The 26312-nt window shown below is 39.5% G+C and overlaps 1 protein-coding gene across 3 annotated transcripts in view; it reads right to left on the bottom strand.

Moving 5' to 3' along the window:
* slc8a1b (solute carrier family 8 member 1b) overlaps positions 1–26312 on the bottom strand; it is a 138427-nt gene that overhangs the window by 97613 nt on the left and 14502 nt on the right. For all 3 annotated transcript variants that reach the window (XM_084948197.1, XM_084948196.1, XM_084948198.1), the window contains exons 3-4: positions 25082–25246; positions 23568–24358 (exon numbers count right to left, since the gene is read on the bottom strand). In XM_084948197.1, the coding sequence (XP_084804323.1) occupies positions 23568–24358; positions 25082–25246 (956 nt within the window). The remainder of the gene's footprint in view (positions 1–23567; positions 24359–25081; positions 25247–26312) is intronic.

The following is a 26312-nucleotide window of genomic DNA, read 5'->3' as shown; positions in this document are numbered from 1 at the left end:
CTCCCTCTCTCCGTGTGAAGCAATGGAAACAGGATTTTTCTGTTCAGTCTTTCTTTCCACTTCTTTTTCGTTTACTCACCCCACCTCTCTTGCTCTTGTTCACCTTCGCCACTGACTCCTCACTATTTCAGGCATATTGAAAAGGCAAGCTTGTGCACGTTGTGCTTATGATTGCATGCAGCTGTGTGTGAAAACAGCATAAAGGTGACAAGAGTGGCTACAAATTGCGCAATGGTGACATGTGTACTGCTTATAGAGCATTTTATTGGTGTGCATATGCTTTTAAGCGTGAGTGCATGAAGTGAATGTATATAGATGTGCTTAGCCTCTGAGGATAGAGATCAATTATAAGCACTGTGAGGAGCACAATTGTGATTTGCATCACTAAAGCTCTATGTAACACTAAAGTGTTACATTTAGTATTCTCTTCAAAGCTGATAATATTTGGTGTTTTAAGCACATCTTGAATGGAAGTAAAACACATATGGTATGTGAGCCCTTTTTAATCTGATATGGACCAAGTTCACATGCAGTCCAAGAGTAAATGAGCTACCTATCAGATCGCTGAAGTGGAAATCCTTCCATTTTATCCTTCTCCAATGGACATTGACTCAAACTGAGCATGAGGAGCTTTGCATATTTCTCATATTTGAGAAAATACATGCTGTTCCTAATCCTGGTAAAACATCCAATACATGCCTTCAGTTCTTCATATGAGGCTAATGAATACATTCTTTTTTTTTTTTCAAGAAAAGACTAATCAAAGAGTGCTTTCAGCATTTGAATAAATCTGAAGGACTGTACCCTGAGATCTTTAGAAAACAGAGAAGGCGGCTGGCAGTGCAGTCTGTGTGTGTGGGCCACTCATGTAAAGCTTTGTTTTACTGTATGGTGGAAGCAGAGGATGTAGGAAGAGTGTGTAATGGAGGAATTTTTTGTAAAGGCTCGGAAGTGGCACAGAGTGATATTCACACACACACACACACACACACACACACACACACACACACACACACACACACACACACACACACACACACACAGGCTCAGTCCTAAACCGCTTGCTGCAATTGTGCCAAGGAAAGACCTACCACACCTTCGCCAGAATAGAGAGACATTGTTGATCAGACAGGGATATAACACGCACAGAGGTCTGTGTTTAAACAGCAGGGCATGGCTAATGTCTGCTTGTCCCTATTTGTTCCCTGTGTGACACACAACAGACAAAACAGAAGGGCAACTGTAGGCTAATCAGTGTTAAAGAGTGTGTGTGTGTGTATGTGCACATTAAAACCATTTACCTCCCTTCATTATCTGCTGTCTAGCTATCACATGCTGTTTCAGCTTGTTAGTATATCTAAAAGCTTAAATATAAGACAAATTAAGATGTTTTTAACACGGGTTTTAGCTAATTATTCAATTGATCAAATATTACACATGCTGAAGAAAACTAACAATGAAAACCTTCATGTGTGTTTTTCAGGAAGCACATTTTGCCACCTTGTTTGAAAAGTACAACCTATAAAACATTTGTATTGTATTTTGACCATTAAACATTAAACACTCTTTTAGCACTAAAATTAGCATCAATGTATTTTCCATTTCCATTTTCCATTGCTGGATACTGTCAGCAGACCATCCAAAAGAATCTCTGTCCTCAACTGCTTGTTCTTCCTCCCCTTCATTCACTTCTTTTAATACCAAGTTGGTTGTTTCATCTTTTGTTTATGCAGTGGTTTGTATTGATTGTCATTTACTCCCACTAGCTCGCAGAGTGGTGCCAACAATTCTGACTGCTTTGGGTTGCTTGTTTTTGAATCAAATTTAAGAAAATTCACAGCCAGAAATCAAAAACATTAACACGTCAAACACTCCCACAAACCGCCTACATTGATCCATGGAGGACAGTAGTCCAGATGATACATGAATTTTTGATAAAAATAAAATGCCCGATGATAAAATACAAAAAAGTGTGATCTTAAATATCGAATCTTTTTAACCCACTCTGTTTCAATTTTATAAGCACTTAATTTTTACCACGAGCCCACTGTAATATCTCATTCTATTGATCTGACATTGATAGATATGCTATTAGCAAAATCTCCCATCTCCCAAAATCTCTCCAATGAAAGGGTTAATATATTTAAAAAAATCTACTTCTATTTCTCTAGTTGGCTCAGTAGCACAAAAAATACTACTGCCTTTGTAATCACTTTATTTAATGTACAGATGCAGACTCAGTTTGCACCCCCCATCAGCTGCGTCCTTTGAAGCAGGTGGCTCTTGAAATGGGACGCAATATTAGGCTGCTAGCATCATCTCCAGAGTCACAAAATAACAAATTGTACCTCTAACAGAGGTAGGTCAACGAAGAACAGGCACAGCAAAACATCACTGAACAGAGGATGGATATGCAGTTTCTCCTTAGAAAAAGTCCACCTTTTACCCTATGGAGCCTATCCCAGCTACCATACTGTAAGAGGTGGGTACTCCCTAGACAGGTTGCCAGTCTGTTGTAGGACTGGCACAGAGACAGACAACCTTTAACACTTACACAGTATTCACACCTATGAGCAATTTAGAATTGCCAAAACTAACCTAACCCCACTAACTGCATGTCTTTGTACTGTGGGAGGAAGGCTGGAGTACCTGGAGACAACCCACGCAGACACAGGGAGAACATGCAAACTCCACACAGAAAAGTCCCCGGCCCTTGCTGCCCTAAAACATGGCATCTACTCATAAAAATGTAAAAACGAGTCGATAGATCATCTCTTTTAGGGCTTATGTATTCATACAGAGAATGAAAAATGTCTTTATTGTAATGCTCTTCATTGAGTATTACCGTGCATACTGAAAGCATAAGCAAAACAGTGTGAGAAAGTTCAAAGAGATCACATGAAAAGAGCTGAGAGTGATGAAAGACTTAAAGTATCCCTAAGAGAAAGTTAAAATGAGGGTAAAAGTGTGATTGAGGTGGACATATGAGAGATTGTGAAAGAGTACAAGAAGCAAGAGGAGCCGGAGGCCTTTCTCTCTCTCTCTCTCTCACTCCCAGTCTCTCGTCCTCTGGAGCATCATGGGAGTCAGTGTGCTACATTAGAAACAAGATCGGCTGATAGCCTACATCCACTGCTGGCCTATCTATGTTATAATACTACTCCACAGAAGTGTCTTTCTTAAAGCAGTAGAAACTATCTGCAGTCACATAAACAGACTTATTATTGCAAACATTGTGTGTCTAGTAGGATTTTAAATGGTAGAAATAAACATATTTAGATGTTAAACACCTAAAATGAGGACAAAAAGAGGTCACCAATGATTCGAATCCAGGTATTCTAATGCCAATTTTTTTTTTTTGTTTTTAACTGTAAAAGATCAGTTAACAAAAATATGTTAGGGGTACAAATACAATGGCTTTAAATGTAAAGACCTAAAACATCACATCTGCAACTTTCCTCCCTGGGAATCGATCTTAGTGTAATTGTGCTTGTGTATTTCTTTGTCTGTTTCCCTGTGTATGTAGGGCTGTGTGTTTGGAGATGATTGTGATTCCACCGCTACCCTTCATCAAGATTAAAGGCACCTCTCTGTGCCAGGGGACTACAATACCACTCACATAAGTCTGTATTTCCACCAAGACAAAAAAAGCTCGAATATTACTTCTCAACTTTCATCCTAAAATCACATTTAGACTTATTTTCCATCAAGGCAGTGAAGGTGCCTTTGAAGAACCACACAACATTTCAACATTCCATAGCATTACATAGTGAAAGTTATGGTTATAAAAAAACGCACGGGCTACAAAATCTACAGGCTGCATCTGCAAATCACTGGTGAATTTCCTTCAGTAGTTCCTTACATCATCACTGGTGTTTTCAGTCGCTCCTATTACTTTGTCTCCAAACCACTCAATCTGAAGTGTTCCTCAAAGACAAGAGATAATAGAAAGCCCAATTTCCAGCTTCACTTCAAGACTAGACTATATTTATTACTCAGCTAGAGCCAAACATGCACAATTACACAATTTTTCACTATAAAACAACAATCATTAAAATGTTAAATGGATGAAATTTGAATGTAGCTAAGCATAAATTTATTCATCTTCAAACTGAAAATTAAACTGCCTTCATTAAATTTCCCTTGACATCGACCGGTGCTCTCTTCCACTGGGCCACAATATTTCTAACTTTTAATATCTAGTCATGCCATATGTGAGTAGCCCGTGGAGCCCCAGTGATTAACCCACAGGTCTTAAGAACAGTCATTTATAATATGATCTAGGAAAAAATGTGGGGGCGTGGGTGTGCATGAGAAAGAGAGCGCATGTATGAAGCAGGCTGTTTCTCATTGTCAGTGTGTGAACTCATAAATCTTTATACACACACACACGGATGCGAGGCCTCCACTCACTGACAGTTCGTTCATCCACCAAGGAGACGCTTGTCACCGCGGAGACAGAAACCAGGACCACCCGGGGATTATGGGATAGCTCAGTCCTCCAACATATAGACAACCTGCCATTGCTGATAGATTGTAGAGTGGATTCATTTGCCCGTCTTCCCCTCCCTGCCTCACTCTTTTCATTTCATTCAACATGCTTTGCTGGCTGCCTCTTGTCTGTTGCTCTTCTTCTATCTGCTGGCTGCTTTCCTTGCTGTCTTGGGGTTTATATTAGTATAAATATTATGAATCAGCACGGTATGTCAAATCATATCGATTGCTTGGCTCACAGGTAAAGCTTGTAAAGATGTTTAGATTGTCACAGCTATTACTTTACTTTATAGGCACAAAATTACCTCATATTTCCTATGATTATTTAATAGAGGCATTGCATTTTTTTTTGCCCTAAGAGCTGCTTATGCTGAAAGAATTTCATTAGCCTACATTTCCATGGAGAGTTTGGTTATGATCTTATTGCCATTTTGGGGTTGTTTTCCTTAGTGCCAAGGAAAAACTGTGTTTTTGTAATTAGTCTTGTATTAGAAAAAAAAGTTGAATGTCAGCAGCTTCTCCTCCGTTTCTCTTCTCATGGATCATTTGTTATCATTAAACTCTCAATAACCTCATTTCTCTTAATCATGAGCTGTCACAAGCTTTTCTAGAGTCCGGTCTGCATTGGTTACCACTCCTTTTATTAAAGACCTGTAATAACTCTTAACAAACTTGGAGACACCCATATGTTCAAATGCCTTCATCTTAAGACAGGAACCACAGGGAAAGAGGATATTTATCAATTTCAAAAAGGGGGTGGCTCTGACCTTCGACAAGACAATCCTGGGTTCAAATTCCCCTGGTCAGGTAGGGTTTTTCTGTGAGGAGCTGCATGTTTCCTCTGTGCCTGCACAGATTCTCTCTGTGTTCTCATGCTTTGTGATTCTAAATGCACAAAATACACCTTAACAAACTCTGTAGAGATTCTATTGTAGCATCCCACCTCTCTGCAGAGGTTGAACACTGAGATTCAACACCTTACACACGATACAAGCAATAGACTGTCAGCCTCACATTTAGATTAAGTTCCTATGAGAACCACACATTGCTAAATTATGACAGCTCACTGTGATATTGAGGCATTAAGGTAGTAGTCATACACACCAAATCCTACTGCTTAATCTGAACTATTAAATTCCAGGTTGGGAAAAACTGTAAGGGAAATCCCAGCTGGAATTCCCGAATTACATTCTTTTTCCAGGGATCGCGGGAGAACTCAGTGAGGTCAGATCCCAGAGGACCCAAAATGACATAAAGAGTTATCTGTTGCATTGTTATACACATGCATTATGGATATATACCACACACACACACGTTTAAAAAAAATATGGCAAATGCTCATTCTCCCTCAGTCGCAGAAAACCTACTTGTCAGGTCAGTGTTTAAGCTGATGGCAAATTGTTAATTTGACTTAACAGGGTCCCGCTTTTACTCCCGCTCAAAGATGTTTACTTCGCGTAAACCTGACACACAAGCTAGCTTTTAACAGCCACAAAACCACAGAAAGTATACTGCCAGTGCTTTTACACACACACACAATTATATCCATACAAATCTTCTCTACAGTGTTTTGTACACTTCGCAGTTTGAAAATGACAGAAAAAAAAGCTCAGTGTCACACACAACACTGTGGCCAAAGGTCTCCAAATGCCACGATGGTTATATTCATCTCGGTTTCTGTTGGCATTATTTTGTTATTGGTTCTTGTAAAGATTAAGTTAAAGAAACAATTCCACTATTGTGGAAAATGTTAGATGACACAAATATAGCTCAGCAAAGCCACACTTTGTGGATTTTTTCCCTTAAGTTTAAACATAACTACTTAACATAAGCAATTACATTAATTAGCTATGATAGCTAGTTTCTAGCTATAGCTTCATAGAGGGAGTGATATTAGTACTCTTAGGTCTTGAGCTTTAATTGTGAATACGGTTTGCTTACCTTCTACTTTTGGCTTAGGATTTAAGTGTTTTGCACCATATGGGATTAAATTAAAGCCACCTCTTGCTGCCAGGCCAAACCCTTTCTGGGATGTTATACTTCAGGATACAGAAACAGCATGTGCATGTGACTCGTGGCTAATTACACGCCTTTTATACGATTCAAATGTTTGTTAAAGTCATTAAAAAGCTTCTAGTGCAAAGAGAAAGGCACAGTGGAAGGAGGGAGTCTTCCTGCCTTAGGTTTATCGCCGCAATCCACATCTGTTAAGTCTGAGTGTAACTGAGGTCACCAGACATTTTGGCACAAAGTCAAAGATTTGTTTGGCTCATCTGACAGTCACTCGTTCTCTAACACACACACTCCTCACTCACATCACTTACCACTTTTGTCACCTTGTGTGCATGAGAGCAATTAATTGGACTGGAAACTGAAGTGCAACCAAAAGCAGTCTGGTTACACTTCAGTTATTCTGCACTTCATCAATGCATTTTCAGTTTTTGGATAAAGACCTGCAGTTTGATGCCTGATTGTGTCAATGAGTGTAACGGGAGTAAGAGAAAAGTTGTCATAAAAGGAAGAATTCAAATTCTTGGTTACTCCAAAATAATATTTCAAATGCTGTCTTTAATATTTTTAATTAAATATTAAATATATGGTCTAAATTCCATTTTTATTAATAGCTTTACACAGCATCCAACTTTTTCAGATACGAGGCTGTGTTTCTGGGCTTGTCTGAGTCCGAGCACAAAATCCAGACACCGTCCCTGGCAAACTAGGACATCTTGTCATCATAGATTACATGGAAAATTCATCTAGTGGTATGACAAGGCTTTTCCACCATCAATCCAGGATTGCTGTACAGCAAATTTTCTTCCAAACTATGAGAATACTGGTGTTTTTTTTATCATTATTATTCATTGCAAACCACTTAAACCTCCTATAGGAAAGTATATAGCACTCTTCTACAAATGCAGACAGAAGCTTTTAATCTGAAAAGGTAACGTAATAAATGCAAAGATCTGAGATTTTGCTTCCCCGGATGTCTTTCAAATCTTTAAGCTCCCTCCTCCCGTTTATCTAAATCCCAGCTCACAACTGAACAGATTTAATAGGTGAAATCAATCAAAGAACAGAGCCTGGATTCTCCTGATCAGCCCATTTCGGTAAGAGACCATGGGGATGTAATATATTTACAGCTTTGAACACTACAGAAAGACACAGTCAGAGAAAGAGATGAAAAAGAGAGACAGATGAATTGGTATCAGATCTCTGTAAGCCCAGGATTCTGCACACTAGAGCCTGTACAGATTAGCTAACACTGCAGCTGCTGCAGCAAGAGTGTGTGTTTGAGGGTGTGTGTGTACATGTGTGTGTATGTGTGCCTGTCTAGCAGTGCACATTACTAGGGAGCATGGTCTGTGTCTTTTCTCTCCATGCAGCTATCAGAAGAGCAGAACTGTGGCTGTGAGCGTGTGTGACTATCCTCAGTGCGACTGCTATCAGATATATATTCAAGCTAAGCTCCAGGCAAGACTCACTCTCTTGCATCAAATCTGTTGCAGTGATATGGGTCACTAAGCACCATAAATCTGTTTAACTTTCACTTGGTTAACTCAGCTCAGTTTGTCCTAAGACATTTTTGTTTACTTTAATCACACAGGGTTTTACGTCTTCTTTGTAATGTACAGAGACAAACATCATAGTCACACTAGGTGCACCACTGTTTGTGGTTTGCTGGCATTTCCATCTGTGATGCAAACCGAAATCACTGATCATTCAGGTTTTACGAGTTTTGCAGACAAAATCTTCCAGTAGAAAAGTACGAGCTTTGCATTGCATCATAAATGTATTATCTTACACACATTTCTTTGTGTTATCTTTGTATGTATACAGCTGTAACTAAGGATTGTTTTGGTTGTCAACTAATCTGTCATTTTTCTTTGATTAGTCAACAATTACTTCAATAACTCTTACCTCAGCTTCCTGCGGGCAAACTTTCTGTTCTTGGCTCCAGTACCTCAACTGCTTAAGTCTGCGCGCCTGTGAATAACAACTGCTCTCTCACCCACTTACCAGAAAATTAAAATAATGACCCAAGAAACATGATTTTGAAAATAATAAAAAAAAAAAGTAACATTACTCAATAGGACCGTCAGAATAAAAATTAAATAAATAAAAATATCAAGTAATACAAATGAAAGTTTTAATGGTAAAGAGAGGAAGTGGCGTTAGATTTGCGCATGCGTGGTACCGATCGGGTTTCCGGTACGGATCAGGTAGCGACAGTGACATTCTGTTTTGCGTTCACACTGCGTTCTTCTTTTTTAGTACTAAGTGTAGCCTTGGCAGACGATAGAGGTCATATTGCCGTCATAGCTTCCTGTAGTGTATTGCAGTTACAAAAACACATTTATGTGGTATTCAAATCAAATCAAAATTTATATATATTAGTGTATAACGCGTCGACAATAAAACTTCGCAAATTTTTACAGTCAATTATTTTTGCAATCTTTGCAGCCGTAGTCATCTAATCATTTTAGATCAAAAATAAACAATCTTAAGTAAGACTGAACAATGTGTAACCTCTACAGATAGTAGTTCATACTTTAAACGACTGCATGTTACAATTTAAAATTTTAATGGCTTTGTCTTAGATATTGTCTGCTAAGTTGAGTATGCAGACTTTTCCTCATTTTCCACCCTTTGCCTGTCGCTCATTAGCATTGCACATACATCTCTGCTGCGCTCATTAACAGAAAACCTGTTCTAGAGTCTAAGTGAAATACGAGAAAAAACAGTTTGCATCCATCTGAGCAATGAAAAAAGAAGGTGGCTCTTAAGTGTTGAACTTGTCCTCCTCTAAGTGGATTTTCTTATTTATTATTTTTCTTCACACAAGGGCATACAGGACAAGCTTTCCTTCCCCCAGAAACTACCATTTTCTTTTTTTCTTCATTCAGCTGCTCAGAACAAATGCAAATCTCTATTGCTCGAAGCTGGAGCACCTATAGCGTATGGGAGATTACCTCCTCAGTAGGACAGCTATTGGTATGATGCCACAATTCCAAGGCCACTCCTTTACAACACCTGGTCATTGGGAATACATTTTACCATTGGGTTATTATTCATTTTTTTCACTCAACACAGAATTACATATTAAAAGATGAGCAAAGATAACTGTTTTCCACTATTTAAAAATGGCATATAATTAAAAGAGTGCCTTGCTTTTGGACAATATTAGAAGGCGAATTTGATTTCCACTTTTCCAAATCTTGCCATTGTTTAAAATTCATTTTATATATTTCAACACTTATTGACACATTCTATCAAATGGATAACAGTGATTTGCACATTAACATACCAGTCTGCAGCCAGCCGCTGGACTCCTTACATCATTTACCACATCTGTACCAATGTTAGTCCAGTGTGGCCAAACATAGTCTAATCCTTTTTTGGGAAAGTTCCCCTTGTTGCTAACTGACCAAAACTATGTTGGCTGTGTCAACATGTTGTAAACAGAAAGTGGTTTACACAGGGTGCGAGCAAAGGACAGGAGAAAGAAAGAAAAAGACATGTTTCAGAGACAGTCAAGAAGTACTTCTAGATACTCCATCACTTTGATTACTTGAGAATCTTCGCAGAAAAAAAAAAGATATGGGAATTGTACAGAGGGAGACGGAACAGAATTCCAGCCAAGAATCCATAAGATATCATGTGTGATTATATTGTAGCAGATTTATTGGTGGATCTCACTGCAAGCTCACATCTCTCTTCATCACAATGAGAAAAAAAAAAGGATCAAGTGAGGTACAAGCAGGTGATACTGTAGATCATGATTAATCCTCTGGGAATCATGACTCCTAGTGAAAGCATGTCAAGGCAATAGCTGTTACATTTTACTTGAAATTACAAAAGTCAGCCTCATATTAGGATAAAACATAAATTCATCCTGATTATTGCCATTGTCTTAACAAATAATTAATTGCAATTAGACTGTGATTAAATATGTAAGTGTGGAAAAAGTGCTAGATAGACCAACTGGCAATATCTAGAATCAAATCAGAGCTAGCTAAGGTCTGGGTCATATACTCAGCAACTTCCTGGCAACCTCTGTTGTGTAGGAAAAATGCATATTCCCTGACTGGTTGGTGAGTGGTTGCTGGAGGTTGCTGGCTGTTGCTGGCTGTTGCTGGGTGAAACTTGTCACAATGAGGGCACTGCACCAAAAATATCCTTGTGATTTCTTTCCTTGTTAGCAGACTGCAGAAGTTACTATACTTTGTATAGAAGACACACACTCACCAACTGCTGGCTGGACTGGATTTAAACCTGAATGGGAAAAAATGCTAAGGAAACAAGAAATGAAGAAAAATGACCTTTAAAATTTCTCCCTACTGCAACAAACATTTGCTAACCGAGGTACTGTGGAGGTACGTGTCTCCATGGTTCACCATGGGAGCCACTGAAAGGTCTCTAGGCCTGTGTGACTCAGGCCTAAGGTAACTTAGATAGCTCATAACCAACACTTTTTTGTTATGGTCCATACATTTGCACAATCACATTTGTCATCATTACTATTATTGTTAGACATGTTAAAGATGAGTGCAAGTAATAGTTATATTATGAATGAAGATAGTGAGACACTGGATTAAGAGATACAGGAAATTTAGTAAGGATGAGGATGAGAAGGAGGTAGCAGAACAGTGCACTTTTATCTTTCACAACATTATTTTGTGGTCCTGCAGTTTGTTTCAAGTATATTTGTCAAGTTTTGTCCTTGTTTTTTGCAATGTGAGCTCTTGTTAGCACTCTCCTGTCACCTTTTCTCACTGTCCTCCATTCATTTCTCTATGGTCCTTTATTTGTGAACTTTTCTTCTATACATCCATTGATCTCTCGCTCTCTCCCCTTCCCTCTATACTCTTCACTTTCTCTGTGTGCACCGCAATAAGTGACACACAAAAAGGGAGAGAGAGAGATGGAAAGAGAAACTCATCAAAGCGTGAAATAGTCTGAGCTTTTACTACAACTGGCAGCATTTGACCACATACTGCACCAGCCATTATTGTGGTTACCCGCAGCAACACTGCGCTAAGAGAACGGCATGCTGAGAAAAAAGAAGTGGAAGAAAAAAAGAACACATACAGACGGTGTGTTCTGCATATGGAGCAGGTGTTAATGGACAAATTAAAAACATGCATGATCTCGCTTTCGCTCTCTCTCTCTAACACGCATACACACACACACACACACACACACACACACACACACACACACACACACACACACCGTCTGTCTTCCCAACTTCTTGTAAAACAAAGAAATGTTTTGCTTTGGGTTAATGTCTTTTACACAAAAGGCAGTGCAAGCATTAAACCAAGCCCCTTTCAACCAGCAAACTCCAAATCCTAGTAGTGAAACTGAGACCTACAGGGAGTGCAGAATTATTAGGCAAGTTGTATTTTTGAGGAATAATTTTATTATTGAACAACAACCATGTTCTCAATGAACCCAAAAAACTCATTAATATCAAAGCTGAATGTTTTTGGAAGTAGTTTTTAGTTTGTTTTAAGTTTTAGCAATTTTAGGGGGATATCTGTGTGTGCAGGTGACTATTACTGTGCATAATTATTAGGCAACTTAACAAAAAACAAATATATACCCATTTCAATTATTTATTTTTACCAGTGAAACCAATATAACATCTCCACATTCACAAATATACATTTCTGACATTCAAAAACAAAACAAAAACAAATCAGCGACCAATATAGCCACCTTTCTTTGCAAGGACACTCAAAAGCCTGCCATGCATGGATTCTGTCAGTGTTTTGATCTGTTCACCATCAACATTGCGTGCAGCAGCAACCACAGCCTCCCAGACACTGTTCAGAGAGGTGTACTGTTTTCCCTCCTTGTAAATCTCACATTTGATGATGGACCACAGGTTCTCAATGGGGTTCAGATCAGGTGAACAAGGAGGCCATGTCATTAGTTTTTCTTCTTTTATACCCTTTCTTGCCAGCCACGCTGTGGAGTACTTGGACGCGTGTGATGGAGCATTGTCCTGCATGAAAATCATGTTTTTCTTGAAGGATGCAGACTTCTTCCTGTACCACTGCTTGAAGAAGGTGTCTTCCAGAAACTGGCAGTAGGACTGGGAGTTGAGCTTGACTCCATCCTCAACCCGAAAAGGCCCCACAAGCTCATCTTTGATGATACCAGCCCAAACCAGTACTCCACCTCCACCTTGCTGGCGTCTGAGTCGGACTGGAACTCTCTGCCCTTTACCAATCCAGCCACGGGCCCATCCATCTGGCCCATCAAGACTCACTCTCATTTCATCAGTCCATAAAACCTTAGAAAAATCAGTCTTGAGATATTTCTTGGCCCAGTCTTGACGTTTCAGCTTGTGTGTCTTGTTCAGTGGTGGTCGTCTTTCAGCCTTTCTTACCTTGGCCATGTCTCTGAGTATTGCACACCTTGTGCTTTTGGGCACTCCAGTGATGTTGCAGCTCTGAAATATGGCCAAACTGGTGGCAAGTGGCATCTTGGCAGCTGCACGCTTGACTTTTCTCAGTTCATGGGCAGTTATTTTGCGCCTTGGTTTTTCCACACGCTTCTTGCAACCCTGTTGACTATTTTGAATGAAACGCTTGATTGTTCAATGATCACGCTTCAGAAGCTTTGCAATTTTGAGACTGCTGCATCCCTCTGCAAGATATCTCACTATTTTTGACTTTTCTGAGCCTGTCAAGTCCTTCTATTGACCCATTTTGCCAAAGGAAAGGAAGTTGCCTAATAATTATGCACACCTGATATAGGGTGTTGATGTCATTAGACCACACCCCTTCTCATTACAGAGATGCACATCACCTAATATGCTTAATTGGTAGTAGGCTTTCGAGCCTATACAGCTTGGAGTAAGACAACATGCATGAAGAGGATGATGTGGACAAAATACTCATTTGCCTAAAAATTCTGCACTCCCTGTATACCTGACCTGTCCTGTTGTAATGTTTTAATTACATTCTCACTAAACAGAAGGATGCCATATGTGCTTGCTTTTGACACATACACAACATTTCCCACCACTTGCAATACCTTGGTTTTAAATGAAAAGGAATGTGAACTAACTTTAGATTCTAAAAAATACTGTTTTCCTCGCTGAAGTTGTTCACGTTTGTATGTAAAACAAAAAATGTATGTAGAGGTGTGATTATTGGCCATACAGGTTATACTGATCATACAGAGAAGAGGCCTTTGCTAAATAATTGGGGATTTGGGGAAGCTCTCCTTTGGCAGGTTTTTGTATCCTTACAACTATTAAAGGCTGCCAACTGAATCTGGAGATTTGGATTTAAAGCCACTCTGGTGATCGAATTGTATGAGGGTAATATATCCTTTATTTATTCCTGTAGTGAAACTGATCCTTTAACTTGTCCTACACCAGCGGTCCCCAACCCCCGGGCCTCGGACCGGTACCGGTCCGTGAGTCGTTTGGTACCGGGCCGCGAGAGTTGAGGCTCAGGTGTGAAATGTATAGTTTTCAGGGTTTTTATCGGTTTTCAGCGTTATTTTGTTATCGTTTTTATCGTTAACTCGGTTTTCCTGGGTCTTTTCACGTGTGTTATGAATAAATCTTCTTTTTTTCGGTACCGGTACTAGTTTTATTTTGTTGTATTTATCCGCGACACCTTAAAGGCCGGTCCGTGAAAATAATGTCAGGCATAAACCGGTCCGTGGCGCAAAAAAGGTTGGGGACCGCTGTCCTACACATTATGATGCAGTAGGAAGCCACTGTGCAGAGAATGTAAGCCAATACCTTCATGAAGAACACAGTGATAGGTGAAGTAAGTGAACATGTTTGTGATAGCATGAGCCTCCTGAGGAAACCTACACAAGCACAGGGAGGACATGCAAATGCAACTCAGAGGGACTAATAAGGAGAATATTGCTGAAAATGAACATGAATTAACTAAATCTAGTAATTGAACCCAGAAATCCATGTTTCCCAACGTCACAGAGAAAGGGATCAGAGTACTGCTCTTGCACAGATTTCTATACAAACTGAAGTGTTTTTGCAACCACATGAGTCGCCCTCTGCTGGCCAGTAAAAATAACGCAATGAAATGACTTCACTTTTCAGACAGAGGTTATATCCATCTTTGACTGTGGCAGGCTGATAATATTCAAAGAACTCTCACACACAAAGTTTAACACACACAACTGAAATATCCCATGGTATAAACAACAATGATCTGTTTCACTTAACCTGTCAAGTTCATATACATACAACACACATTTGGCAATCTTCCGACCTCAGCGATTCCTCTGCGACTAACGTGAAGAATAAATAACCCAGTGGGATTCAGTTCCAATATCACAGACCCTGCTCGCCAAAAAATTAACATCAACATAATAGCATTAGCCTGCTCATAGTCATCCATTAGAACTACTTAGTGGAGACAGACAGACAGACCAGGGAATATGTCAGTGCTCTTATTAAAGCCCCTCTTTCATAAGGATAAGCACCAAGCAAAGAGCTACACCATATACACAGTGATGCCACAGGTTTAAAAATGGCTCATGATACCTAAAATAGGTAAAGCAAGTGACCAGACTGACTTAAAAGCAGAATGCTCTTGTGTTAAAACCACCACTTCAAAGCAAATGCCTCAGTTCCTGCTTTGTTGTAGGGATTAATTCATTAAGAGTCACATCCTTCTTGAAATTCTTTACTGTGAAAACAGCACTGCATGTTTGTGAGCTCAAAAACGTCGCTGTCAGTGTTTTGTCCTGGACTTGGTATCGGCAGTCGTAGATGCCTATACATGTTTAAGTGCTTGAATTCTTAAAGTGTGCAGTGGATCTCAACCGAGTCATCACAGGGTAAAGGGAGTGGCTGTTCAGTGGAAGCGCTGTTCCTTGTAGCTGAATGTGCTAGTTGGCAAACTTGTGAATGGAAGATGTGACACAATCAGTTGCAGCTATATTTGCCAGAGGGATAACAAACAAGTTGGAGGGCAAGTAAGTGAAAGCTGTAATTCAAGAATGGTTGGTGATGTATTGTGACATCTTTTTACATAGATCTACTCATAAAAACTTCTAATAGCTTTTGTTAAAACTAAAACGACTGCAAAATTCCCTGTATCCTAAAACTGCTAAGATACATATTCATGAGCTGAGTGTGTTGCAATAGTGCATCAAGTACTTTTTTAGCAGCTAAAAAACAGTGCAAAGTTTGCGCTCATAGATTATAATCACAAAATTCAAACAACACAATTAGAAGCTACATCTGGCAGCTGTAAGAATAAATGAGAAAATATCGTTTCCCATCTGGCTTCTTAGTCTATGCCTCTGCTCTTTATCTCTTTACCCCAGACCAACCTCTTTCCCATCTTTCTCACTCTCCTGTCTTTTATCACTCTCTTGCTCCCTTTATGTCTCTGAGTATCTCTCTCTCCCCCTCTCACTCTCTCTCTCTCTCCATCCCCGCCGTTGCCAAGGCAATAGTGTTTTGTGGAGGCAGCTGGTTAGGGCTCATTTGTCAAGCTGCTGACCTGCCCTCTCTTGTCCTCACCCCTTTCGCTTGCACTCTCTTCTACTTTTTTCTGTTATTCGGTATACAAAAAACACTGAAGAGCCTAATTGTCATACTTGTATATCCCAAACAATCATGCAGTACAAGTGGAAATGGCATATTTCAGTCCGGTTCAGTTCCCTCATTATGTTTATGAGTGTCCATCTAAAATGATGTGTGTTTTTCCATGTGAGCAATAGCTTGGCAATGATTTAGAGGTATATACAGTAAACAAAGCAACCGCTTATGGGTTAGCGTAATGAGCTTGACAAAGGATTCTGAAACATTGATTGTGCTCTCCTTCATGAGAAAGACTGTGGCAGCCTGCCGGAGATAAAAGCTGATTTTGTGGAAAGTAGGGTGAAAAAACGCCAAGATATGATGTCAGTCTTGAGCCTCTCTCCTCATTTGCTACATGTTTCCTACACTTTTTCCCAATGCTTGTGCCTTCATGTGACTGCAGCTATGATCTTAATCATCCATTAAAGATACTAATCTTTTTAATTAGTCAGTAAGTCATCCAAAAAATAAGTCACAGAACTGGAAATCTCAACCATGTTTGTGGTTTTGGTGGAACATTTTTAGTGGAAATATCTGATAATAGCCTGCTGTGTGGTACGGCCTTTCCAATAAAATTCAGCTTTGTTAAGTGTTTTATTAGTCCGCGACATAGCACTAATTAGCAGAGTCTGCACTGGATATGCACCAGTTTATGGATGTAGCTTGCTAACTAAGTTTGCTAGCTTAACACTGCAATCAGGGTGATTTCCAGCTCCAAAAAAACAAATGGGATGACATCAGTAGTGCTAACACTGAGGCAAAATCCAAAGCAAATGTGCAACGACGCTATGGCTACATCCATCCTTTATATATAGTCTCTCATCTAAACACGTGTCAAGCTGTTACCAGAAAATGGCAAGCGAAAAATGATTGAATTTCACACAATAGGACGTGATTTGTTTCAGTCAGTTTACTACTCCAGTCGTTTAAGCATTAGAAACAAAATCATTTCCAAGCTGAAGTCAAATGCATGCACGGTAAAAGCGCACGCAAGATCACAGGTGTCTCCTACCTTGAGATGTGCGATAACAATGTACTCTGTAACACGAGAACACAGACTTCACACCTCGTAAAGTGCACGCTTGTTTGTGTGTCTGTGTTGAATGTGTGTACATGTAAGGAGGAAAAAGATTCAAGCAGATATTATTTCACACTTTGCTTCATTGTCCAGAGCAACAGAGGAATTTATTAAAACAAATACGAAACACTGCACAGACACCGCACAGGCTCAACCAACGCACACACACACATACATAGTTTTAATCATCCGTCCTTAAGTGGAAAAACAAGTGCTCTCCCACAACACTTGTTATCTTTCTCTACTAATTAATTCAGAAATGTTCACTAATGGTACTGCTCTGACAGAAGGGTGCAATGTGTATGGGTACATGCATGTGACCTACAAACCCCATCAAGCCTCATTACCACCAGCATTCAAATGTATGTGTGTCCATAAATATGTCTGTTTGTTTATTGGCATGTGCATTTTATAATGATACAATTACATCATGCATGCTGGAGGTTTAGGAACTATGCAAACTGTTAATGAAAAGATGGAGACAGTTTGATGATCTGCAGGTGTTAGCCAAGTGTTTTTTTTTATTGTGTGGTTCTCATTTAGGATTTTCTTTTTTGCAAACTTGACAAAACATTTAAAATATACATTTTACTGTGACGCAGTTCTCTTAAGCATAGAGAAACAATTCAAGAAAGGGAACAATGAAATCTATATCGATGCTACTGTGAATCTTAGAAGTAAACCTTGATCAAACCGAACCTCGATGACAAGCAAAATGTTAAAAAAAATTTCTTTACCATCTGCATGTATTTTTAAAAAGCACACAGGCCTACTCATAAAAACACACAGACACATCCCACATTTCTATAGCTTCTAACCATGCATCTCAAAAGGCCGATCTGTCCTGGTTATTAGAGTGTGAACTCCCAGTCTGCTCATCGTGTGTATGCATGTGTGTGTGAGTGTAGGAGGGAGCCTAATTTGATTCTCAACTACACCATGTTTCTCCACTTGCTGCCTGTTTATGGAAATTGCATAATTGGTATGTATCTATGTGTGCATATATTTGCTCCCTCGCGGGGTCAAAAAGTGACTGATTGCACAGCAAAACAATTGATGTTGTGTTCTGTAGAAGTGTGTGCACCACCAGTTTGTTTAGATGTGTAAGTATGCATGTTTTTCCACATTCGCATGTCATTGCGCATATTCACCTGCATGATCTGTTTACTCAACTTTTTGACCTCAGTATGACGGCATATGAAACGAGGGCTCGCTCTCTTGGAAAACACTGCTTCGCTGATTACTAATGAAACACACGTTGATTGTAATTTTTTCCTTTAATTTTTTCTATATAATATCCAACCTGACTGCCCTTTCCATTTTCTAAAAATACTGTTTCAATGACAAGCTTTAGAAAAACTGAATTGCTGGCCTAGTTTGCATTAAGTAGTCTGCCAATTCCATCAGGATCATCTATAATAAAAATAGAGCCACTTAGACCGTTGGAAGGTGCTCTGGATAAAACTGCTCATCATAAGACAGGTGTTATGATACTAGTTTATAATAGCATGTATGCAATACAATAGCAGTGGTAATACAGGCATATACAGAAAAACACATGCAAATTATTTTGTCCAATATTTAGTTTTAAAATTTGCCATTTATGTGCCTTTATTGTAGCTTCTTGTAGATTTCTTGCTACGCAAAACAAACAGCTGTGGGTGGAAGCAGTTCACTTGTTGATCAGATTGTTTGATAAAGGACTTTCATCTGCTTTTTCCCAGTAAAGGTTTTAATGAGGCAGTTTTGGATACTAGAAGCATTCTTTCTTTCACTCCACCTGAGCTCACCTTGATGGCTCCGCCTCTTTGCTGTCTGTGTAGACAGACTCCATTCTAAACAATGATGACACCATCCTCACTTTGGCTTGTGTTATCAGTCTTTTTGTGGGGCTACTTGAGGTTAATGTTGTATTAGTTTTTATTCTTATGCACACTCCTAAATACATTTCCACTGCAGGTCTGATTTTAGTTACAGATGTAGCAGAAACGCTTACATGGATTAAATCACTGAAGCAAAGAATTTGGCCGAAGGATTTTTGTAATAGAGTTATTTGAGTTACTCGATGAGTTGTTGCAGCCCTAGTAGTAGTACTTTAAATTACTGCCTCCCAAGGAGTTCTTTGACTACATCCCGTTTACACTTGAAAACTTCATCACTGTATCTTGCAGTACTATTATTGTGGCAAAATCTGCATAGAGACAGACAAATAAACATCTCCCAAGGGCTCAAAACCATCATTGTGGTAATTCCAGCAACATCTTGTCATGATGACGGATAGACAGACCTACAAAGTGAAAACAATACCAGTGTCAATGTCACAGCTGGTAAATTCAAGCATCTGTATTGGCACATTAAACCACAAGGTGGATAGCAAAGTACACCCACACAAACACAAATGTGCAGCACTGAGCTGGTAGAGAGGTAATTTGACAGCACTGAGCACTGGATGTGGTGTTGTCTATGTGCTCTTCCTATTGTTCTCTCTCTCTCACACAAACACACACACAAGCACAATCATGTACATTTCCGTCTTTCACAAAACACACTAGGCAAGACCTCACAAGCTACTCTGGAGACAAATTGCACAGGTCCTCTTTCAGACGCAGAGATACAAAGGGGTGAAAAAGAAAATTGGAGAAAAAAAAAGGCAGGGGCTAGTACGTATAGAAAATTACCACAACTTTAGAGAACTACAACTTTTCTCTTTCTCACTCCCTCCTCCGTCCACCCCACTACGCTCCCATCACTGCCTCCATTCACACTAATCTCTCTCCTCACAGTACCACCCCTATCTCTCTCTTTCTACCTCATTTTCCTCTCTTCTGTCACAGAAAACAGAATCAGGGTAGAGTCAGCCTCGAGGCAATCATATTTAGATCAGCTATTTTGTAATTTCTTTTTTCTCAGCAAAATCATTCAATGCTTTTCCCTAAAGGGACATGTCAGGGCCCCAATGGCTCATTTCTGACTTACACTGTGTATTTCTGTGGGAATGCATATTTTCTAAAAAAGCCCAGCATGGGACAAGTGTTGCAAAATAATTAGGGCCATAAATGGTATGGAACAGTAAGTTGTCGTTACTATTTGTTACCATATTATTCGTTACATGTATCTGTCCTTAAAAGTTTAGTTCCTTTGCTGTGCTTGCAACAGCATAACCAGTTTCTGGCCATATATCCAGAGCAGCTATGTTTAAACCGCATCACATTAAAGGCGTGAAAGTTTATCCAGAAGACAAGGCACAGTGTAGCATCCTCCTTTTTATATGCACCAACTGCTTGACTCCAAGGCTTGGAAAGAAGGACGGTACACTCAAGTATAAAACCACAAAGTTAAAATACTTTAACTAAGATTTATGCATGTGCACAAATTAAGTTACCATGTTGCAGTCATGTGTGTTATTCTTAAATGAAAGCTCAAGTTTTGGTTAAATTACTGTTAAAATTGCAGATATTCTATCGCTCGCCATGACATGACGTCTTAATTTTTGGTCTCTCTATTATTATTATTTATAATGCTTTGGGGTTTCCTTTTGATTTAGCACCTACAGTTTTAACTTATTCATATAAAAAAGTCACCACAGATGAGTTATAGGCACACTTACTCCCCAAGTGGTTAAAGGACTTGTCTGGGAATCAAACCCCTGATTTCCCAATAGCAAAATGGCTTCTACATAATATACATAATATAGATAACATTTGTGGCATGTTTAGAATACTTTTCACTTCAGGCACATCTCCTGTAGTCTACAGTCATCACTTAGCAACTCAGTCTTCCCCTAAAGAAACACACATATACACACAAGCATACACACACACACACACAGTAACCATGATAGCCGGATGTACAGTCCATCATTTGATTTGGACAAAGTATTATTAAAACCCACTTATTCCTGGCTGTAAGCACTATAAGCTGTGGAAACTATTCTGTCTGCCACAGGCTGAAAAAGCAAGTCCTGCAGACATCTGCTTCAAATCTGACCTAAAACAGTAGAGGCTGACACAGAAAGAGTTTAAGACTACTGTTACTAAGACAGCGTCTCTCCTATTCATTCATTATGGCAGCACACTTTGTTTAATGTCATTACAACTCTTCTTCCATCTCTCATACAAACTGAACATTTCCAAACAAGCACTGTAAGCAAACCTTTGGTTTCCAAGGCAAACTACAGTAACCAATAACTGAAGCCAGCCAGCTAAAAGAGCACAGTGCTTTCCATCTCTTTCCGCACTGCTAAACAAAGTCAAATACAGTTTATTCCTGTAGTTCAATATCAGCTTTAAAATCTCATTTACTTATTATGAGACCACACCAGCAGCAGTGCACAGTCGTGCTCATGCTCTCTGTGAAGATAAAGAACCTCCTCCACAGCCAGAAAAGCTAAGATAAACAGTATGGGCAAAGACTCACTAACTAAACACTCTTAGCATCTGATTTATAGGTCAGAAATCCATTTTATAAGGAAGCAGTACAGTTGATTTAGTGAAATCATTTCATCAGTATACTCAGTATCAGTTACTTCAGCCTCATTCCAGTTGCTATACTGGGATAGATTGAGTGGTCAACGAAACAGTGATGGTGTGGATATTTAAATGACGGTTGTTATACAGCCGGTAACATGTGATGATAATTAGGGATGATCACAGCTCCCATAAATAAACATAAAGGGTAACAAGGTAAACTGCTGAAGTATGTTACAGGGTATATATCTCGCTAAAGGTACAAGCCCAACAGCCTTACAGAACAATGCCCAGAAATTTCACCTTACTGTGAGAAATACACAATACAGAGCTCCTATTAAAAGAACCAACAGACATTCAGTTTTACATGTATACAGCTACAGGAGTGCATGTGTGTAGGCACTTTAGCAACACTGAATGACTGCATTATAACAAAGCACGCGTGACCATTAAAGACATGAGATTCAAGTCAATCACAGTTACAAGGAGAACAAATGTATACAAAACTATAGTCCAGAGCAAAACTAATATGGCCACCAAAACTGGCCAAGAACCACCGTGTCAATGTGTAAATAAAGTCTGAACAACATAATGATACAATGAGCTTGATATTTACTGCTAACAAGATTAAAACAGCTATTAGGAGACTAACATACAAGGCTACAGTCTAAGTACAATACCATTTACCTGTATCAGCTGTACAGTTGTACAGTTGTACTGTCAATATCTGAGTCAGTCTTTGAGTCAGCATGTCATCTAATGTTTTGGCAAAAAAAAAAAATCTTTATAATGGTTGGTAATGAAAGGACTTCAGTTTTGAAAAAAAATATACACAAGAATCATGCAAGAACAGAAGACTGTGGGATTATCTTCAGTTTCAAAGCATATTGACCAGTATTATACAAACATTAGACTGACAGCTGGAGCTAATTTCCCACACTTGGTGTGGGTCAGGATGACGACTACAGCAGCTGGCTGTGAGCAAAATCAAAAAATCAACAGTGTGGTAAAAGTCCTCTTCAAATGTGGTCAAATAGCCATCACAAACCTCACCATGAGTCACCATCAGATTTTAAGCATTGGGTTGAGAAGAGCTTTAAACTGTGCCGCTCTTATTTCACAGCAGGGATCTTTAAATGGAGCTCCAGTGGAGTGCCCTTTTCAACTAAGAAAGATGACAAATAAACTTCAAGCTGGCTTCGTGAGTGGTTTGTTCTGGGATGTTCTCACACATTATTAAGCCACCTAAAAGGGCAACTGTTGTTGTTTTTTTTTAATCTAAATTAAGTTGACTAGATAGATGTCCCTCCTTAGCATTTCTCCAGCTCCCTGCTGTCTGTTGAGTTCTTGTACCTTTTCCAGTGTCTAGGTCCTCTTTGTTTTCCACTGCATGACTTACTCAAAGAAAGCTCAATGCATCTCGTTCAAATTCAGCGCTATGACATTCGAATTACTTGAAATTCAAACAACTGACCACCCAACAAATAAATCACTTTCCCAACTTCTCGGCACTGGAACTTATAAGTCAAACTACACTACACAGTGCAAAAATCAATAAACTCTACAGAAGACTAACATCGCAGCACGGCAGAGACCAAGGCAGAGACCAAGGCAGAGGTCTGAACAGTCTGATGAAAATAAGAGAAGAGCATAAGTAAGGCAAAGTAGGAAACAGAGACAAGGCAAAAAGCATAAAGGGGGTGGGGCATGTTGATTTTGTTGTGTGCTGAGAGAGCAGTCCACCTTACTGCTCATCCCAACCACCACATCGCACTGACACCATCGCCTTTTCACTTCATCACCAATAACTTTTGCAACATTACACTGACAAAATGCATAATAAACAATTACGAAAAATATGAGGATAATGACAGTGAAGCTGATCATTATCTACATGAAAACCAGTTAATGATTTTAAGAGAGACTGATCAAAGTTACTCACAATATCTCATCGTTTTGAAATTCCAGGACGCCGTGAGAGTCTTCAAAGTCTTCTCCACCACCTCGCGCTGTTCCTTCCAACGTCTTGTATGGCAGCATGACCACGCCACGAGCCCCTGAGGTTCTCAGCACCTTCACCTCCATGGTGCCAACGCTCTCGCTGACATGGCATACGGGCTCCTCAAACGTAAAGATGCCGGCATGATCGTCGTCAAAGATGGTAACAGTTGCTGTGGATGGCATGCCGAGACAGGCCACTGAGTCAACGTGATTAGCTGACTCGCCCTCCTCAGGTTCCTCGCCTTCTGATGTCAACACTTTGACATTGGAAAGGTGAATCAAGAAGTTTTCATCCTCCTCAAAGATGTCATCATCAATGATCCCCACACGGACCTCCTTCATCGTCTCGCCAGGCTTGAAAACCACTACACCCTCGGTGAACTCGTAGTCCGAGCCAGCGTTGGCTGTGCCATCTTCTGTCCGGTACTCCACAGAAACCGTCTTGCCCAGGTCGCCGCCACGCCGCACCACATTCACTGCCACTGTGCCACAGTTCTCAAGACACTGGTAAGAACCGGGCTCAAAAAAGATTTTGGAGACAGGATCGTTTTCGCCAGTTTCTGAGCGAACCTCGTGCATGCTCACAGCCTTTCGTGCTTGATCAGCAGCATGTTTTTTCAGGATGTTGCCAGCACCTGTCATCAGTCGGGTGGCCTGGCATCGATAGAAAGCACGGCTCTTCTGCTGCTGGCTCAGGACTTGGTAGTTGGCAAGCTCAATGAGTTGCTCCACCTGGTAAGAGAAAATATAAAAAGCCACAAAGAGTGCAACAACATGCATTAATAGTAGATTTCCTGGGGGTATAAATCCCGACTCCCAGACTGCTGAAACACTATCCTATTTTATGTTTTTAAAAGCTGTGTGTCACTGAACCAATGTGGTGGAGTTTCATCAAGCTTGGATGGATAAATAAGATCTAACTACGTGTCACATCAATGACTACTGAACAAGAACCTGTCAAATAGCAGTAAAGTTATAATGAGTCAAACACTTACAGTAAGTCAAGCACAGTCTGGGGGAAAAAAACAGATGTAAATTACATGCCAAGCCAACCACTTAGTTCTCTTTCGCAAAACCCTTTTTCTTGTAGAAGGACAAAAAAATGTTATTTGAAAATGTTTTCAGAATTCAGAAATTTCGTCTTTGTGTAAATAGTAAGTCTGCAGCATTTTCTTTGTGAGAGAACAAATGAAAATACTGCATATTTTATTTGGAAATGTCTTTGGTTTCCTATTAATTTTCTATATTTACCAATACATAAGTGTGAAATTCACTTGTAAATATATATAAATGCCTGAATTTATTAAGAATTTATCTAATATTCTGCAACAGACTGGTGATCTGACCCTGTAAAAATGAAAGCAAACAGCAGTAGTTTTATATATTGCAGATTACCTTTGGTCTTGTGCAACTAGAGCAGCAATAGCAAGATATATTTCTGACTTTGTTACAAACCTCTTTGTCAGGATGTTTCTGTTTGAGCTCCTTCAGGATCTTGGCCATATCTCTCCGTGTTTCCTCCTCATCCAAGTCCTTCTCATCTATATCTAAGCCCAGTGGACCATCAAGGAAGTCAACACCATGAGAGTTCAGCATCTTTCCATCCATCTCAATGTCCACCTTAAAACAGAAGCAATAGAAGGACGGAAGGAAGAAGTAATCAGTACACCTCATTTAAGATTTTGTCAATATATCAATTCTTTAGGCGCTCTTCTGTAATCCCAAAGGTCAAGTGAGAACTGCATGTATGTGATGAGAACACAACAACAAGCATGAAATCAAATAGTGAGTGTTTGTGTGAATCCAGTCATGTGCACATGTTGGTGTCCAATAACACCCCTCAATCAAAGCAAAGAAGGGTGCTACTAGACACTGGTCAGTGAGGGTTTTATCTGTCAGTGTTTCAAAGCTCAGTTCTCACTGTTTTATTCTTAAAACTATTTGTCTTGTCAGCCAAATTTAGGTCAAGAACTGGCCGTTTCTGCTTGAAACTTTTGCTTTCACATTTCCAAAGGTTTACTTTACATGTAACCCTGGTAAGCTAGCAGTACCAGATCCCAAAGGATGGGTAGGTAATATATTAGTCGTCAGTATTTGGATGTCACTTTATTTTGTAGCTGTCAGAATAAAGAAGTATTCTGTTTTTCACTGACATTGCATTTTTCGTAGAGAATCATTTCAGTGATGAAACGTCCTTCGTCTCTTTAAACGGGAAGGCAAGAAATACTAATTTTTTCCCTCAGGAACATATTTGAATTTCATTTTGTGTTTTTCTTTTTCAGAAGATGAAATGAAAGTGTTCTTCATATACTTACGGAGCACTGATTCTTTATAATGCCATCAAGCAATAACAACATGGGCAATTTTCAAATGCAGAAGAAGAGACAACCAGGCTTCAAATTAACTGTAGCAAATCAACACAACCTACTCCACAGCACTGAAGATTTCATTAGATGTGTGTGATGCACTTCATCTTCACATGTGTCATCAGATAATAGTCAAAACGAGAAATTAATAGCTGACAATACTTAAGAAGGTATTTGTGCGTGTTTCATAACAACAGTTTAGCATGGCAAAATGTCATTCTGTAATACAGATTTGAGGTACACATTACTCATGAACACTCTTCACGCACTCTTTATCTTTTCCACCATGTGTTTGGATGAGGACAGCTTAATTATGTTTT

This window comes from Perissodus microlepis, chromosome 13, assembly GCF_051167445.1.
Source record: "Perissodus microlepis isolate ML-2025 ecotype Zambia chromosome 13, ASM5116744v1, whole genome shotgun sequence".
Classification (NCBI taxonomy): Eukaryota; Metazoa; Chordata; class Actinopteri; order Cichliformes; family Cichlidae; genus Perissodus; species Perissodus microlepis.
This window is presented reverse-complemented; position numbering and strand designations above follow the sequence as displayed.